The 18,139-nt window shown below is 44.8% G+C and overlaps 1 protein-coding gene across 5 annotated transcripts in view; it reads left to right on the top strand.

Annotated features, from left to right (window-relative positions):
* The window catches only part of KDM2B (lysine demethylase 2B), a 3,837,686-nt gene that overhangs the window by 3,267,482 nt on the left and 552,065 nt on the right, over positions 1-18,139 (top strand). For all 5 annotated transcript variants that reach the window (XM_044068658.1, XM_044068655.1, XM_044068654.1 and 2 more), the window contains one exon: positions 848-934. In XM_044068658.1, the coding sequence (XP_043924593.1) occupies positions 848-934 (87 nt within the window). The remainder of the gene's footprint in view (positions 1-847; positions 935-18,139) is intronic.

The following is an 18,139-nucleotide window of genomic DNA, read 5'->3' as shown; positions in this document are numbered from 1 at the left end:
ATTATTATGTTACATATGTATTCAAAATGTAGTAAACCATTTTAGACATGTCTTTGAAGAAACATTGCTTGCTATAGTTTCTGTGAAGTAATATAAAGTCAAACATTCTGTAGTAATACACAATATAAGCCTACAGTAGTTCCTAGCACGCACACAGTAGCAAACTCACTGGTCTTAATGATCTGTGTAAGTTATTAGGAAAAAAGTATGAAAGTGAAGGAAGATCGTGTTATTAGTAACTTAGTAGTAACATAAAGATGCAAATCAGATTTTTAAAGGTTTCTAGGTTCCAAATTTAGTAAATAGTAGGAAATATATTACAGTGCATACATTATTAAATGTGTTAAGTAAGATTGATATATTTTTAAATAGAGGCATTGTAAGATTGTTTCATTGGGGACATATTTTAGTTTGCTAAGCATTTTTATTATGTCATAAGTTATTAACCTGTATTTCTAAAACACTTACATGCATTTATTTTTTGAATGCACTTTTCTCCAAAATAATGAAATCCACCTCTTCTCTAAGAAACTTTTGGTAGCTTGCTACAATTTGGAAAGACAACTGCTACTATTTTTAACTAAGGCCTTAGTAGTGGCACACATTGTTGTCTGTATTGTCTCTGAGGCTATACAAAGAGGATTTTATAAATAATTTATTGGAGAGTAAGGGGCTGTAGTTGCAGTGATGGCAATGCAGTTGGCAGCCGTATGTACAGAGTAGCCTAAAGAATCGCACAGAACATCATACTTCATACTAGATAACCTCCCCATTCCACAAACTGCACACACACATCCTTCTTCTGGATAATTGGCAGACATTAACGTTATGCTTTTTCTTCTGACAGGTGAAGGAGGCAGATGGTGTGGTAAACGATGAGCTTCCAAACTGCTGGGAATGTCCAAAGTGCAGTCATGCAGGAAAAACTGGGAAAGTAAGTTTTAGAGTATTTAATATGCAGGCATTTCTTGGCAGGCTTTGTAGATGTCACTTTTAAGTCTGCTGATTACAAGAGTGGGGGTTGTTTCCTTTGTATGGAAAGACTGGTTGAGCCTTTAAAACAGCTGGATATATATTTTCAGACATTTCGGTCAGTTTGATTCCATAATAAACCATTATTTTGTACCCTGTAGTGCTGTGTACGGCAAGTAGCCATTGCTTTGTCTCACAACAGAGAACTATGTGCCTGTTTCTCATTCATTTAATTTTATGAGGTACTATTTTTAATGTATTAGTACACTGCAGTTTACTAGTGCTCTTAAAGAGTTACACTTCATTGCAAAACTAATTACAATTTTTGCTGATTTAAAGTATCTCTGTACTACCCTATTGTACATATTTTTTTTTACCCAATTCATGTTCTAACTTGTTGAATAAGGTTATTTTATCTGTGGACTTCTGTCTGGGAAATTTTTGCCCATTGATAATTTCTAATGTAAAAAATACAACGTTTGCACTGTTTATGTAACTACTTTCTGTTTCACTGTATCCACACATTCCTCATATCTGGACTTTCTCTCTTTCCATTCATTTCTTTTGAAGTACTTGTCCTTATTGGGACATGGTGGTAACAAGGTGAGAACGATAAGAGACTTTCCTGTCCCTAGCAAGCCTTCATGCCATTCTGAAGGATCCTCAGGCATTTCTAGGTAAACCAAGATGTGTAATTCCTCAAATGTGTTTTGGGTCTGCTGAAAGGTCTTCTTCCAGTGGGCTGTTAGGAATTCCCAGGAGACATCCTTACAAGGTGGCTAAACTCTTTGTTGACTTATTTTAACAAAGAATTAACAGTGGCTGTACTTTCTGATTCTTTCAGATTGCCAGGTCCTGTATTTTATCATGCAGAGTGAACTCAGTTGCCTTGAGAAGAAACCTCATTTCTGCTGCTTGTATTTATGATATCCTCTTTCTAGTCAATTCTCAAAGTTGATGATTGTGAAGGTAGGATACAGAATGACCAGTGTATTTGGGAGCTGGGAGGGTGGCCTAAGGGTTAAGGTGTTTGCCTTACAAACACAAGGTGCAAGGTTTGAGTCTCACAAGGGGTAATTGGCTAGGCTTAAAATGGCTCGCAAGGGCAGTTAGCTTAGTACCAACCTATGAACCTATTTGTTCTGTGAATCAGTTATTGTCTTACTACCATTGTCTGGTACAATGACTTCAGTACTACCACCACTGCACCCATACAACAATCAGTTTCCTTGTCCCTCTACCTTAACCTTGTGAACAAAAACTCTCAACTAATTAAACCTCATCCACTTCAGGTGACTTGCCTCCTTGTCTGCAGAAAGCAATCCACTCCTTTTTCAAGAGATAACCATTGATAAAGTCATTAATTTCACTCTGCTGGGGAGTAAAGGTACATATCCAGGTATTCTTGTCTGGACGCTTGGACAAAGTTGCAGTATGCATTTAAAATTAAATTTGTTTTTATGAGAGTAAACTATATTAAATGTGTTCATTTGTAGGTGTGTGCAAGTTATGCAGTTTTGTGGCACATACCCTGCTGACCTCTAGGCCGATGTGGCTTTCTAGTTGACTGTTTCAGCCCCTCTGATATGACATTAATATCCCACTGTGTCTAAGTTGGTCCCCATTCCGCTAGAGAATGCCATAATTGTATCTCTTGTTTTAGCACTGCTGAGGGATAAAAGTAAGTGGAAGTAGGCAGTCTGACATTTTTTATGAAGGATGTCTATTTTGTTTTTCTTCTGCTAACTGCTTTTCATTGATTGTTCTACACTGCAGTATCTGCTTCCACCTTGAACTTTGTATGCTTATAGATGTTCACTCCATAGTTTCCAGGAAGTAGATGTGTAGTATATTGCCCCTCACCTTAAGAGGGCAGGGAGGCTGTTAATCACTCTGTCTTTCTGCCTCCCAGTGCTGGACTTGATAATTGACATGCATCTCTGTTGGTATAGTTGTGCTCTACCTCTGCACCAGCTGGTTGGCAATCTGTGTACCTTTTATTTAATCATTCCAAAGTTTGTCTGTACCTTCATGGTGCTGTGCATTAGACTAGGGATGAAAGTTGATGGTTCCCAGTGGTGACGATGTAATTGTACACTTCAGTGATCTTTCTGTTCATAACATTTGAAGCATTTTGCATAAGTCAAATTCCTTTTCCCTGTTTAGTGGAATAGCTAATTACTTAAGTGTTTGAATATGACAGATGTGTATTGTTTTAGTATAATTTTATCATGCTACCTTTTGTTTAAGATGAATGTCATTGTTGCAGACAAGTAGAAGCACACAGTGAGAATGTTAGAGAACATGTAAGTTAAAGGGCAGATGTTCATCGTGTTACACTGCTGCAGTCATTACACTTGGGTTATCCTGCCGTCAGGTGGTTCCCCAGTTGGCCTGAGTTCCAAAGTCTTGGTCTGGCATCGGTTGCTGTCGCCTCCTCCCTGATGTCAGCGTGACAGGGGTATATAAGATGCAGCCGACGCCATTTTCTCCAGTGTTTCTTGCCGCGCGGTGCGTGAAGCAAAAGCAGTTCGCAGGTGCCGGTCGGCTGACTCCTGAGATTTTCATTCCGAATCCAGAACCGAAGTCTTCTATAAAGCCAAGTACCCTGTTGGGGAAACTTTTTCCTGCCTCAGACCGATGTCAGTAAAAGTTAATAACTGTATTTCTTGTGGGAAGCAAATACCTCATAAGGATTTCCATTCCTATTGTATCCCATGCCTAGGCCCAGATCACAACGTCACTAGTTGTTGGTTTTGTGCTAGGTTTAACAAGCGCACTATTAAATGCCGGTTTGATTTTGCCTGACATTATTTTGACAGAAAATTTAATTACACCATGCCATCGGAACTTCCGACGACCGGAATACATAAAAAACGCAAAGACAAGGACAGGCATCCGAGGTCCAAACCTGACGACGAAGCCTCTTCTAGGCCGGTAGCCGGTTGTCCGGTTTTCAGCGAGGTGCCTTCGCAGCCCCTGACGACCACTTCTGCAGAACCACAGGCCGCCTCTGACTCCCACTTGGAGATGGATGGGTCTTCAGACGCACAAGTTTTTCAGCCTACCGAGGCTAAACCTTCAGAGGGATCCGGAGTAGCTGAGCAAGCCGAAGCTTCAGAGGGTGTTTTCAGACCTACTCAGTTAACCATTAAACCCCCTGCTAAGTCTAAGCCTGCTTTAAAAACAAAGAAACAAATATAGCATTCTCCAGGACAGGCCTCCATGCCTAAGAAACAAATACTCAAAATGGCCGAAGACCTAATCACTCTGATCAGGGGGTCCCATCCCCCTACTGATAAAAGGCCCAGACAGGATGCAGACTATGATTCATCCGACCAGGTGTCCATTTCTTCAGATTCGTCCTCAGACCTAGGATATTCTTTACCCCCTTATGAGGACTCTAATGCAGAGGAATCAATTCCATCAGCTTCTCGCCTGAGGACGACTCCTTTGGGGAAACCTTACATACCATGAGGGAGCATTTCCATTGGGAAGGCCAGGATTACTCTGAATCCAAGAAAAAGCTCAGAGACGTCCTTTTATTACCTCAACACAGACCTCTTGCTATTCCACCAGTGTTAGACATTGTGGATGATGTGTATACTGAATCCAGCTTAAATCCTGACTCCTTACCTCCAGCCCCAGTTAAACACGACAGATACTACAGAGTCCCTGACTCACACAAATTTCTGTATAAAAGACCTGTTGCTGACCCTGAAACTATTTCTCAGGGACCCAAAAGGATTAAGGCCTCATCAGCAAAAAATCCAGTCCCCTCTGACAGAGATTCCAGAGCATTAGACAGATGGGGAAAGAAAGTGTATACGTCTGCAACCTTAGCAATGAGAGCCTTAAATTGCCAGATGTCCTTCATGGATGCATCTGCAGTCATAACAAATGGGTTGTCCTGTGGGTCAGCAGCCCCTTGATCGGCGGATTCCAAAGTCTGGAGACGGCTGATGTAAGCACTTCACCCGGCGTCATCTCTGCTGGTCTTCGGGGTATAAAGGCATCAGCGGCGCCTTCTATCAGTCTTTCTTGCCGGCGTGGCTGACGAAGCTGTTAAAGTGCGGTCGGTCAGATCCAGAAGTTACTACTACCGAATACTGCTTGAAGACTTCTAAGAGCTCTAAACCCGTTGGGGAACTCTTTCTTGCCTCAGCGATGTCAGAAAAAGTCAACTGTTTAACTTGTGAAACAAATACCTCATAAAGATTTCCACTCTTACTGTTTGCCTTTGGGCCCGAACCACGGCAGTAGCAGCCTGTTCGGCCTGTGCTTCCTTCAACCCGACGAGCGGCAGAAACGTCGGTCGGAGTTGAACAGTCGGAGTTTCAGATTTTGTTTACATTATGCGTCGGATCCTCCGACTTCACCCAAGTGTTAAGCATGACCCAAATTCGTTAAAAAACGCAAAGAAAAAAGGCGAAACCACGGTTAAGCAAGCCGCTGAAAACCCGCCGGTTTCGGCGACGAGAAAACTTCAGTCAAATTTCAGCCGAATCATGACTAAATCCAGGGCTCTGCTTTACCTTACCTGAATCACTATCGAAATTTTGCCCTCAACTGTGGTTCCTAGTGATTTATCAGACATACCATCCTTTGGATGTCTCTACCCCAACGCGTGGTGCTGCTAGGCCTCCTGCAGCCATGTCTATTAAGGCCTTTGCCAGGGCTAAAGCAGCCAAATCACCAACAAATCAGTGCCTGTTAAACCCCCTCTCACAGGCCCACTTCCTAGTTCTGAAATGCTTACTCTGGCTTAAGATTTATGTCCTTAATTAGAGGGGATCCCAATCTCACCCAGACAGGGCCTCTCAGCCCCCAGAAAGAGACCTAGAGCAGAGCCCCGAGCCCCTGTCCTCTGGCGATTCTGCCGGATGACTCAGGCGTACAGACCAGCCAGACATTCCAGAGGCCATATGAAGATTTATCCCTGAAGAATCCATTCCAGCTGCCTCTCCACCAGAGGAATTTTCACCAGGGGAAACCTTACATGCCATGAGAGAGAACAATTCCAAGGCAGGGGACAAGATTTCTCAGAGACAGAAAAGGAAGCAGGACTTTCTGCACTTACTTACCACTAGGCCTTAGCTATACCTCCTGTTCTGCCTGTTGTGTGGGCGATGCATTTAATGATGTGTCTGCACTGCACCTGATTCTTTACCTTACTTCCTGCCAAACCAGGTGATTTTACAGGGTGCCAGACACTCATCACCACCTATACAAGGCCCCACTTGCAGACCCGAAGCCTGTCAGGGGCCTAAGGCAGTAGCCTGCGACCACAGCAAAAACCCTATTCCTCACAAGGAGATCAGTTCCTTAGAGATGGGGAAAAAGTTTACACCTCTGCTACTCTCTCAGCTGCTACTTTAAAGCTGCAGTTTCACATGATCCAATACCAGGGACTTGAACTTTGTGCTAATCTTCCATCAAGATAGGGTGTCCATGAGAACTAATCCTACAAAACAGAGGTGAAAGAATGCTGCATACCTTGGATGTACAAAACAGACAATCTCCAAATGGATAGAAATTGCATATGGAAAACCAATTCCACAGAACATAAGACCTCATTCTACAGCATTATAATTTACCTCTATATTCTAGATCCCAATAATTTTATTCCTCCTCTGCAGATGCATCCATGAAGGACATAGTACAGTTTTGTACCTACCATTAGATGTCACTGGATAGCATCTCCTCTGTTTGTTTGTATATATGTACATACATGCTTATTTTTGTGTTTGCCTTCTACCTTTGGAAACATTGGCATTTATCCAAATTTAGCCTTCAAGAGGGCAACTGGCATCTAGGACAAGAAACACTGAGGGGTGAAGGACAACCCATTTGTTATGACTGCAGATGCTACATCTACATTTATGGTAGGTACAAAACTGTACTTTTCACATGCTAAAATATCAGCAATTTTTGATGTCTCAGTTAAAACAAAAAATGCTTCTAGATTCAGATCCTCCTAATTTTAAAGAAATGCAGGATTTATTGCATGCAGCTGAACAAATAGGAAAGCATACTTTGCAATGTGGTTTTGATTCTTTAGAGGCCTCCTGTAGAGCAGCAGTTACAGGCTCTGTCATTAGAAGACATGCTTGGTTAAAAGAACATACGTTACCAGATCATGTTAAAGCAAAATTATTCGATGCACCTTTACAGCAGGATGTGTTATTTAGAGTTAAGGCAGAAGAGGTATTAAAGAAAATGGAGGATAAGGCAAAATCTATACACGGTAAAGGATTTCTTACAGGTTCAGCCACCAAGATTTAGCAGAAATTGGCCAACAAAGAATTGGTCCTTTCCGGCTACAGACAGCCCTCAAAGGGGCAGATACAGACGTCTGAGAGGTAGAGGTCAACCACAAGGTCCTTACAGGCCTCGACAATGGGGTGCACCAGGCCAGAAAGAAGGGGAAGACAGGCCCCAACCATATAAAAAGCAGCCTCAATGACTTCCCATTACAGCTGCCAAACAAATCTCTTTTGGCAGCCCCCTTGGGAGGAAAACTAGCACTTTTCTATTACAATTGGCATTGGATCACCAAAGACAAATGGGTTCTCAACATTGTATCTCAAGGTTACAGGTTCCACTTTCACACTCTGCCAAAGTTAAAAGGAATGCCAAATCTGCCACCAAATCAATGGGCAGAGGCTCAAAAACAAATTACAGCACTCATGGAAATGAGAGCTATTCAAGTGGTACCACCACAAGAGCAAGGACAAGGATTTTATTCAAGACTCTTTTTGGTCCCCAGAAAGGGCAAAGCCTGGAGGCCCATTCTGGATCTTTCTTCTCTAAACACTTACCTGGATGTTCCAAAATTCAAAATGTTGACACTACAGCAGCTTCTTCCCATGCTGGGCAAGAAAGCTTGGCTCGTGACCTTGGACCTCAAGGAGGCATACCTGCATGTCCCTATCAGACAAAACTGCAGAAGATACCTCAGATTCATAGCAGGTTCAATGCACTGTCAATTCTCTGCACTGCCCTTTGGCTTATCTACTGCGCCCAGGGTCTTTACAAAGTGCCTGGCACCAGTAATTGCATTTTGCAGACAGAAAGGAATTCAAATTTATCCGTACCTGGATGACTGCCTGATTCAAGCAGAGAGCAAGGACATTCTTCTAGAGCATCTGGCGTTTGTAAAACAGTTAAGTTGCCTGGGCTACACAGTAAACGAAAATAAATCAAAACTAGTGCCCTCACAAGAGATAATATTCCTGGGTGCCAGCTTGAACACAACGGCCCAGATGGCTTATCTCACGCCAGACAAGCAAGGACAACTGACTCAATACTTTCAATTGATGGCAACAGAACTCAACTCCCTGCAAGAAAAATTCTGCAGGCCTTGGGTTACATGGCATCTTGTATACTACTAATTCCATATGTCAGACTGCATATGAGGAAACTACAATGGTACCTAAAGAGTGTATGGTCTCAACACTGTCAAAGTTTGGAAACAGTTATACCACTAATTCCTTGCCTTCAACAGGAGTTTAGATGGTGGACTCAAGCTTGTCACCTCAACAAGGGACAGCCTTTTACTCAACCCACAGCCAGGCAAACACTGACAAACAGATGCATCGGATTACACCTGGGGAGCACACATGGCAGGAAAATGTATTCAGGGCAAGTGGCCCGCAGAACAAAGGCATCTTCACATCAATCAAAAAGAGATGTTAGCTGTACAGAATGCCCTTATAGCTTTCAAGGACCTGCTGCATCCAGGACAACTATTACTAAACGCAGACAACACCACAGTTATGTGGTACATAAACAAGCAAGGGGGCACTCCCTCCTACCCCCTCTGCAGACAAGCCATGACCTTGTGGAACACAGCTCTAAACTATCAAGTTCATCTGCAAGCACAATTCCTGCCAGGAGAGAAAAACGCACTGGCAGACGACTTAAGCAGAAACTTCATGGATCCCTACGAATGGGAATTGAACCACAAATATTCAGAATGATGACACAGAAATGGTGGAGCCCGGACATAGATCTGTTTGCATCCCCAATGAACTGCCAACTACGGAAATTCTGCACAAGGAGTTACTACCATCCACAAGCATGGAAAGTGGATGCCCTCTCATTCAGCTGGAAAAACCTACAAGTATGCGCTTTCCCTCCACTACCTCTCCTTCCAAAGGTTCTCATAAAAGCCAGGCAAGAAGAACCAAAGATGATCCTGATTGCTCCAGACTGGCCACGCCAGCACTGGTACTCAATCTTAAAGAATTTAGCACAAGAACCACCCTGGATATTGCCTCAAATCCCACATCTGCTGACTCAGCACAACAGTCAGATACTTCACAGTCAGCTAAAGACCTTAAACCTAGCTGCATGGAAAATTCCTTAGTCAAGCAAGCAATGCCTCTCTCCAAAGCTGTTATGGATGTCATTCTGGAGGCCAGAAGGCCTAGTACCAGGAAAGTCTATTCGGATAAATGGAAGAGATTCTGTGCCTGGAACCAGGCTCACAGCCTTGACCCTCTTGTCCCAAACATTCCTCAGATTCTACAGTATTTAACTGAGATGCTGGACAAAGGCCTCTCTTTTTCATCCATCAAGATTCACGCCTCTGCCATCTCTGCTCATTACAACACGGATCCTCCAATTTTCTGTAATCCGTTGCTAAAATAGTACCTCAGAGGGGCTAAAAACATAAGACCGCCCCATAGAGCACCTACTCCAACTTGGGACCTCAACTTTGTTTTGGAAAAATTAACTTTACCTCCCTTTGAGCCAGCTAACACAGCAGAATTAAAATATATTTCTTGGAAAACTGCTCTGCTCCTGGCAATAACATTAGCTCGAAGAGTTTCAGAATTACAGGCACTAATGGCAGTGGAACCTTTCCTCATTTTCCAGCAGGACAGGGTGTCCTTAAGAACTCGTGTCTTTAAGAACTAACCCTACATTTATGCCAAAGGTTGTTTCAAGTGCGGCTCTAAACCAAACTATTCACTTGCCAACTTTTTATCCAAAACTACAGAATAAAGGGGAGAGACTACTGCATTCTTCGGACATTCACAGGCAGTTACGCTTCTACTTGGACAAAACCAAAGCATGTTAAGTTGTCAATCTCGCCTTCATTCTTGCCTGATGGGTTTGGAGCCGATCCTCGGCTCCGACTCGGCACTTTGCTAAGCTCGAGAGTCACTTTTACCAGCTCGAGGCAGCCCCATATCCCATGATGCAAGGCAGTAAGTACCTAGATCTCGTTTGCCGCTTCGCTGATGAGGTCCTCCTTTTACCAGCTCCTGGTAAGTGTTTAAATTTAAACTGCTTTTAGCCCCTTTTCACTTTTAAACTTTTTTTTTTCTTAGAAATCTTTCATTTTTAGTTAATTGTAAGCCCTTTTTTGACTAAAATTATCCTTCCTCCTTAATTACCTTAGTCAGGCCTTCCTTCCCTCCCATCCCCCCCCCCCCCTGTCAGGGTGTGTGTGTGTGAGGTTTTTACTGCTTAAACTTTAATTTTAATTGTTTGTTTGGGACTGTGTGGTTCTGTTTTTGTGTCCACTATGTCCAAAGAGCAGAGGGTCTCAGGCTTTAAGAAGTGTGACTCGTGCTGTCAGAAGATGTCTCTGACAGACGGTCACACTTCTTGTTTATACTGCCTGGGACCTCTCCACCTGCAGGACTCCTGTGCAATATGTCATTCTTTTAGCCAGAGAGTCCTGCAGGAAAGGAGAAACAAACTTATTTTAAGGGGACTCCTTAAACCGGAGGGCTCCCCGGCCAAATCGGCTCCAGGAAAGCCTTCCAAGTCTAAGGCCCAGGCTTCTGTTCCAAAGCCTCGCCTTGGCTCCGACTATGTCGGAGTCGAGATCGGCTCGGCTGGAGCCGATCCAACCTTGGAATCTTCGCACCGATGGCTATCGGTGCCGATACTTCTTGGTCACTTTGGTGTCTGTTCGGTACTGGCTCCGACCACCATGTGGCCCAGGCTTCGGTGTTGGTGCCGACCGCCCGACACCGCTATTTGATGCCTGCATCGGCTCCGGCTGGAGCCGATGCATCTAGATTCTCTCGGGCGAAAAGTTATCGGCTCCGACTGGATCAGTGGGTTTGTTGGCTCCGATGGTTCCTTCGAGTAAGAGGTCCAGGTCCCCTCTTTGAACCGATTCTGGCTCCGGCCTCATCTCTTCTTTTGGAACAGAGCCATCGGAGCCAATCATCTAGGTCCCAGGTTATCTGACCATGATTTAGAGAGGGTGGTAAGCAGATTATTAAAATCACAGGCACTGGCCCAGATGCTTCATAGTCCGTCTCAACAGGCGACTATCAGTCCACACCCCTTCAAGTTCCTCCTTCGACTCTACCACAGAGTTTGGAGCTGGAGTCTACGGAATAGTTACGGCTATGGCTGAGGGGCAGATGCCCCTCCTTCTGCACCTTCAGCATCTACTCTTATCTCCTCCTCGAGACCTTCCTTGGAGGGATTCGTGGTCGGGCTTCCCTGGTCTCCTCCGAGGGGTGAGTGGCATCGGACCCTTGTCCGACCCGCTCTTCCCTTGGAGCTTCGCCTTGGTGAGCTCGGCTCCGACATCTGCCTCAAGCCTTCCCTTCGTGGGCCTGGGAGTCCCAGTTTCTTCGAATGGGTTCTCGGATCTCCCTGGGAGGGCCTTGAGGTGATGAAGAGTGTGCTGGCCACTGGGCTCACTCAGCAGTCTATTCCCTTAGCTCCTCCCTCTACAGTGCCTGTCGATATCTCTTCCATCTCTCTTGCTCCCGGACCTAGAGATCCACCGCCTCAGGTTTCCCCACTGGGAAGAACCCCTCTTCCGAGGATTCTCCTGACCAGTCAGGAGATCCTCCCGCAAGAGGACTTGTAAGAGGAAACACCTGGACTCCCTGAGTCTACCACTTCAGATACCGACTTAGATGAGTCGGAGGGATCCCCAAGATCCCCTCTGAGGATGTCTCCTTTTCAGACATCCTAGAACTCCTAAAACAGAGGGGAAACTGGCCCTCCATAAATCCCTCCGAGGATGAGTCGGTATACCTAGAGGCGTTTGGATCTCGACCTCCACCTCCTGGGTGTCTCCACCTTTCGACCCCCTTATGGAGGTTATTGCTCGAAGGCTTGGGCTGCTCCTGATTCTGTAGAGCCAGTTCCTAGGAGGCCATCTAAATTTATTACAGCCCCTTCTGAAAAGCAATTCCTTACAAAAGGTGTCCCTGTTGATGCCATGGTGGTGGCGGCCACTAAGAAGGAACTTGCAGATCCTTCCGTACCAGTCCATCCTCCTAATAAGGATTCTAGGACCATGGATAGGTATGGTAGCGGATGTTCTCCTCAGCGACCTTTGCCATGCTCGCTGAACTATTTATGTCACTTCACCAGACTCCAAAGGGACATCCTTAAGGAACTAGGTGAAATAGTGCAGGATCCTACAGCTGCAGGGGCTCAAGAAAAGATTGCTTCTCAGCTAGGAATCCTTAATTCTATAGCTAACTCCTCCATGCGACTGATCTCGTATGCAGCAGATGGAGCGAGTAGAGCCGCGGGTACAGGAGTGGCTCTTAGACGTCAATCCTGGATGCGGCTCTGTAATTTTGCAGATCCCTTTAAGGCGCCCTTCACGAATTCTCCCTTTGATGGGTCAGCATTGTTTGGCCCTCAAGTGAAGGATACATTGACCAGGTGTGAGCAGGACGGCAAGACTCTTTCTGCCGTGGGGTCCGTTTTTCTACCCCCTCTAGACCTTACCCCAAAGGTCAGAAGGGCAGAAAAATGTGGTTCCGTAAATCCAGGGAGTCACGCCAGACGCAAGTGGTCAGTTTACCCCTAGAGGCAGAGGGGGTAATAATAACAGATGCCGCTCTAGAGGCAGAGGGGGTCCACAAAACCAGGGAAGCAGAGAGCCTCTCTGACAAGCCCTTCCAGCATCCCTGAGATGTTGCCCGAATGTCCATCCTTGGAGGCAGTTGGGGGAAGACTATCGCTGTACCCAGAAGCCTGGCGTTCCCTCTCTCATGACAAATGGGTACAGTCGATCATATCCGAGGGTTACAAGATTCCTCTCGAGGAAAGTCCTTTCACTCACAAAAATTCCCTTCCAGATGTGCCACCCGGTCTAAGGGAAATTGCAAAGTTAGAAGTATCAAAGCTTCTAAAAGGGCCATTCAGCCAGTTACAACAGACCATTCAGAGCCGGAATCTACTCAAGATTCTTTTGGTCCCCAAAAGACGGGAGACTGGAGACCAATATTGGATCTCAGCAGACTCAACAAGTCTGTGAGAAAGACAAGATTTCGAATGGTCACACTTCAATCAATTTTGCCCTTCCTAGAAAAGGACAACTGGATGTGCTCAATAGACCTTCAGGACGCGTACTATCACATAAAAATTCACAGACGCTCCAGAAGGTTTCTCTGCTTTCAGCTGGGGTCCAGTCATTTTCAATTCAGAGCCCTGCCCTTTGGTCTCACTACAACCCCCAGAGTGTTCACCAAATGTATGGCAGTGGTCACGGCTCACCTGAGACGTCAAGGATTCCAGGTGTTTCCGTATCTCGACGACTGGCTCCTTTCAGCCACCACCAGGCATCAACTTCTTCAAGCCGGGGATTACACCCTAAATCTCTGCACTCAATTAGATATTTCGATCAACTACGAAAAGTCCTCCTTATCGCCCTGCCAGTCTATTACTTTCATAGGCGCAAACTTAAACACTGGTTGGATGTCAGCAACCCTCACAGACCAAAGAATCTCAGATATCCAAAGTCACGTGAGGATCATCCTTGCCTGCAAAAAGGTGCAAGCCAGAATGGTTCTGAAGGTGTTGGGCCTCATGGCTGCGGCCATTACCCTTCTTCCCCTGGCCCGCTTCTACATGCGTCTTCTTCAATGGATGTTGTTCACCCAGTGGTCTTACCAACAACTTCCCATGCGTCACCAAATCCTGGTGACACAAATTTGCAAGAATCATCTATCATGGTGGATTGCTTCTCCCCAGATTCATCAAGGCAGACCCTTTGTATCCCCGGCCCCGGTAGCCACAGTCACTATGGATGCCTCCCTGATCGGGTGGGGGGGTCATTATCAGGGCAGGATGGTTCATGGGACGTGGCAACGTTCAATACCACCTGCACATAAATGTCCTAGAGATGAGAGCAGTGCTTTTAACGTTGCAAGCCCTCAACTACTTTCTTCCCTTGGGAACAATTGCAGTTCACACAGACAACATGTCTGTAGTATGGTATATCAACAAACAGGGCGGAACCAAGTCCTACCCCTTGTGTCGAGAAGCTCTCAGACTTTGGCAATGGGCGATCTCCTCTCATCGGTTTCTGGTAGCAACGCATATCCCTGGGAAAACCAACATTCTAGCGGACAGATTGAGCAGAGCTATTCTCATGCCTCACGAGTGGTCTCTCAAACAATCTATAGTGGAGGAGATTTTTCTAGAATGGGGCCGCCCATGTTGCGATCTTTTTGCTACTCCCCAAAACAGCAAATGCCTGGACTTCTTTTCTCTCTTCCCACTGCCAGGCCATCCCCCCAGAGACGCTCTAACCCAGGATTGGCCCCAGGGACTTCTTTATGCTTTTCCTCCCTTTCCGTTGATTCCACAAGTACTCCAGAAAGCCACCATTTTGAGAGCCAAAATGATTCTCATTGCTCCCTATTGGCCTCGACAAATTTGGTTTCTGTTCCTCCATCGTCACCTATTGTTGCAGCCGTGGCATCTGGACCCAGTGCCAGACCTTCTGACTCACCAATCGGGTCAGCTGCATTGCTCTATTCCTTCTCTCAACCTCACAGCTTGGTTGCTCCACTTCCTTCCTTAGCCAGGCTTCCTATGATCTCTAATCCTGTTAGGGATATCATAGTGGCTTCCCTTAAATCCTCTACTAGAAGGATTTATACCAGCAAGTGGAAACGCTTCTCTTGTTGGGCAAAAGCTAAAAATATAGATCCCTTTACTGCCCCTGTTCAAGCAGTTTTGGATTTCTTAGCGGAAATCTTTCACTCGGGCTCTTCATCTTCCACGGTCAAAGTTCAGTTGGCTGCTATCTCAAATTTTCATGTCGGGTTTGCAGATCACAACATTATGTCCCACAGGCTTTGTAGAGCCTTTCTAAAAGGAATTTTTCTCATGAAACCTCCAGTCAGGAGTTCTCCTCCTCAATGGGATTTAAATCTAGTGCTGACATCCTTAATTCTTCCTCCTTGAGCCAGCTGTTTCATGTTCCTGAAATTTCTTTCATGGAAAACACTCTTCCTTGTTGCTATTACCTCGGCAAGGAGAGTGTCAGAACTTCATGCTCTTTCTGTTCATCCCCCTTATTTGGTCTTCCACAAAGACAGGGTATCCTTGAGAACTAATCCAACCTTTTTGCCTAAGGTGGCCTCAAAAATAATTTGAACCAATCTATTGACCTCCCTGTATTTTTCCTAATTACTCAAACAGATCGAACAAAATTACATTATCTTGATGTTCACCGCCAACTCAGATATTATTTGGACAGAACAAAACAATTCAGGAAATCCGATCAGCTCTTTCTTTCTTATGCTGAAAACAAGAAATGCCTTCCTGTCTCCAAAGTGACCTTATCTAGATGGCTTTCTTCCACCATCTCCGAAATCTATCAGCTCAGGGGAAAACAGCTGTGCTCAAAACCTAAAGCGCATTCAACCAGAAGCTTAGCCACTTCTACAGCTTTTCAGGCTAGACTTCCATTAGACACTATTTGTGCAGCAGCCGCTTGGGCCACTCCTCATACCTTTGTTTCTCATTACAAATTGGATTTGGCCTCCAGGGACAGAGCCAGTTTTGGCTGTACAGTTCTCAAGAGTCTGTTCCATTGAGCCACCCAGGATAGAGGTGCTAGGGGCTGTCCCATCAAGCAGAATGAAGGCGAGATTGACAACTTAACATTGAGAAGTTATGTACCTACCATAACGTTCCATGTTAGTTGTCTTCTCTCACCTTCTTTCTTGCGACCCTCCCTCCTGCCCCCTGGCCTGGACAGACCTTTTTCTCCCTATATGGAAGAATGCTTCTTAAGACCAGATAGTTCTGGTCTACCTTATAGCCCATCCTTTAAGCTTTCTGCCTTCTTTCCTTCTGGGAAGTTTTTTTTTTTGTGCTAGGTGTTATTGCCTATAGGTACCAAACAAGATCTGGGTACTTAACACCTTGCATCATGGGATATGGGGCTGCCTCAAGCTGGTAAAAGTGACTCTCGAGCTTAGCAAAGTGCCGAGTCAAGCAAGAAAGAAGGCGAGAGAAGACAACTAACATGGAACGTTATGGTAGGTACATAACTTCTCATTTCAGAAAATCTGAGCAATTACTGGTAGCATATGCTGTAGGAGCACAGGGAAAAGCCATTTCAAAACAGACTATTTCAAAATGGATAGGACATTGCATACATTTCTGCTACACACACCATGGGAAACCTATACCTAGCAGCATTAGATCTCACTCCACCAGGGCAACAGCCACTTCAACTGCCTACCTCAGAGGAGTGCCTACCAAGGACAATTTGGAAGCAGCAACATGGATTTCTGTGCATACCTTCACCAAGCATTACCATCTGCCTATATACTCTAAATCCAGAGCTGGTTTTGCCACTGCTGTGCTGCAGGGCCTTATAGCCACACCTAATGTCTTATAGAACCAGCCACCCTGCTTCAGCTTTGGGATTCTACCCAAGTGTAATGACTGCTGCAGTGTAACACGATGAACATAGTACAGTTTTGTACTTACCATAAATGTAGATGTTCGAGTGTATACACTGTTGCAGTCCAGGTTACCTTCCCTCCTTCCCCTCTTACTTGCTGGTACGTACCTATATCTTCTAACCTTTACTACCTATGGGGAGTATTTGAATTGCCTATCCATTTGGGGGCACCTGACATCTGGGGCAAGAAAAACTGAAGAAAATTGTGTCTGCTGTATCTTGTATACCCCTGTCGCACTGATGTCAGGGAGGAGGCGACAGCAACCGACGCCGGATCAAGACTTTGGAACTCGGGCTGACTGGGGAACCGCCTTACGGCAGGATAACCCAAGTGTAATGACTGCAGCAATGTATACACTCGAACATCTACATTTATGGTAGGTACAAACTGTACTTTTTGCTCCATGCAGAAAAAAAAGTTTTCATTGTATGTTAACTTTTTTCTACAGTACTAATGCTGCTGCATCACTGTAAGTGGTTATTTTTTTCTAGTGGCTCAGCGGATACCATTGTCAGCTCACAGCAAGAGGTCCCCCGGTTTGATTCTCAGCTGGGGTGCCTTCTGTGTGGCGTCTGCATGCCCACCCTGTGCTTGTGTAGGTTTCCTCCCACATTCCAAAGACATGTAGGAGGTAGATCGGACACTCTAAACTGGCCATAGGTATGAGTTTGGTGTGGAAGAACCACCACAGCAGGGCTATGCACCCGACTGTGTAAATCTAGGTGATTGTCACTGTTGAAGTGACACCTGACCCCATGTGCAAAAATGGGGAAAAAGAGGTTGTGGATGGATGGATATCTCAGCCTAGTCTGAATTGCCATGCCATGCTGTCTTGCATTGCCTCCATGGGGTAATTGTCCAAGGACTCAGAGTGCACTGTTGTGAGAATGTTTTAGAATGATTATAACTCTTCACTGACTTGCATTGAGAGTGGTGTGATTACTTTCTTTTTAGTGCACTTGATGGGAGTATCAGTCTGTGTCTTGCAGTAGCATCCTTTGGTGTTTGTTAAAACCTGTCTGTTAGCATTTTAAGATACCTTTGAATATTAGCTCTGAAAGCTTATATACTGGTTTTATTCAGACTCTGAATCACAGCTCCAAAGCCAAGTCACAATTTGTAGCTGAATTGTGAAGTTAGTTATCTGTGACTGATATACACATACAAATACCTAGTTAAAAGATCATGTTTAAAGATGCGAGATGCATGCAAGCCTCCTTTTTATATGAAAATAAAAGGTCATTCACACCTATTTATAAATAAACTGTTTTTAAAAATTGCTTCCAAAGGTAAAAGGTTAAATGCAGTCAGTCATGTTTACGGCATAAATATTCATGGAAGGGCAGGAGGTGCCTTTGTCTTTCTGGTTTGCAGCTCTAATTTTGTTTTATTAGCTAAGGGTAGGTAGTTGTAGATTAGTTATGTAATTTCCTAACTGTTAAATTAATATATAT

This window comes from Protopterus annectens, chromosome 4.part0, assembly GCF_019279795.1.
Source record: "Protopterus annectens isolate FY-2018-M chromosome 4.part0, PAN1.0, whole genome shotgun sequence".
NCBI lineage: Eukaryota > Metazoa > Chordata > Ceratodontiformes > Protopteridae > Protopterus > Protopterus annectens.
This window is presented reverse-complemented; position numbering and strand designations above follow the sequence as displayed.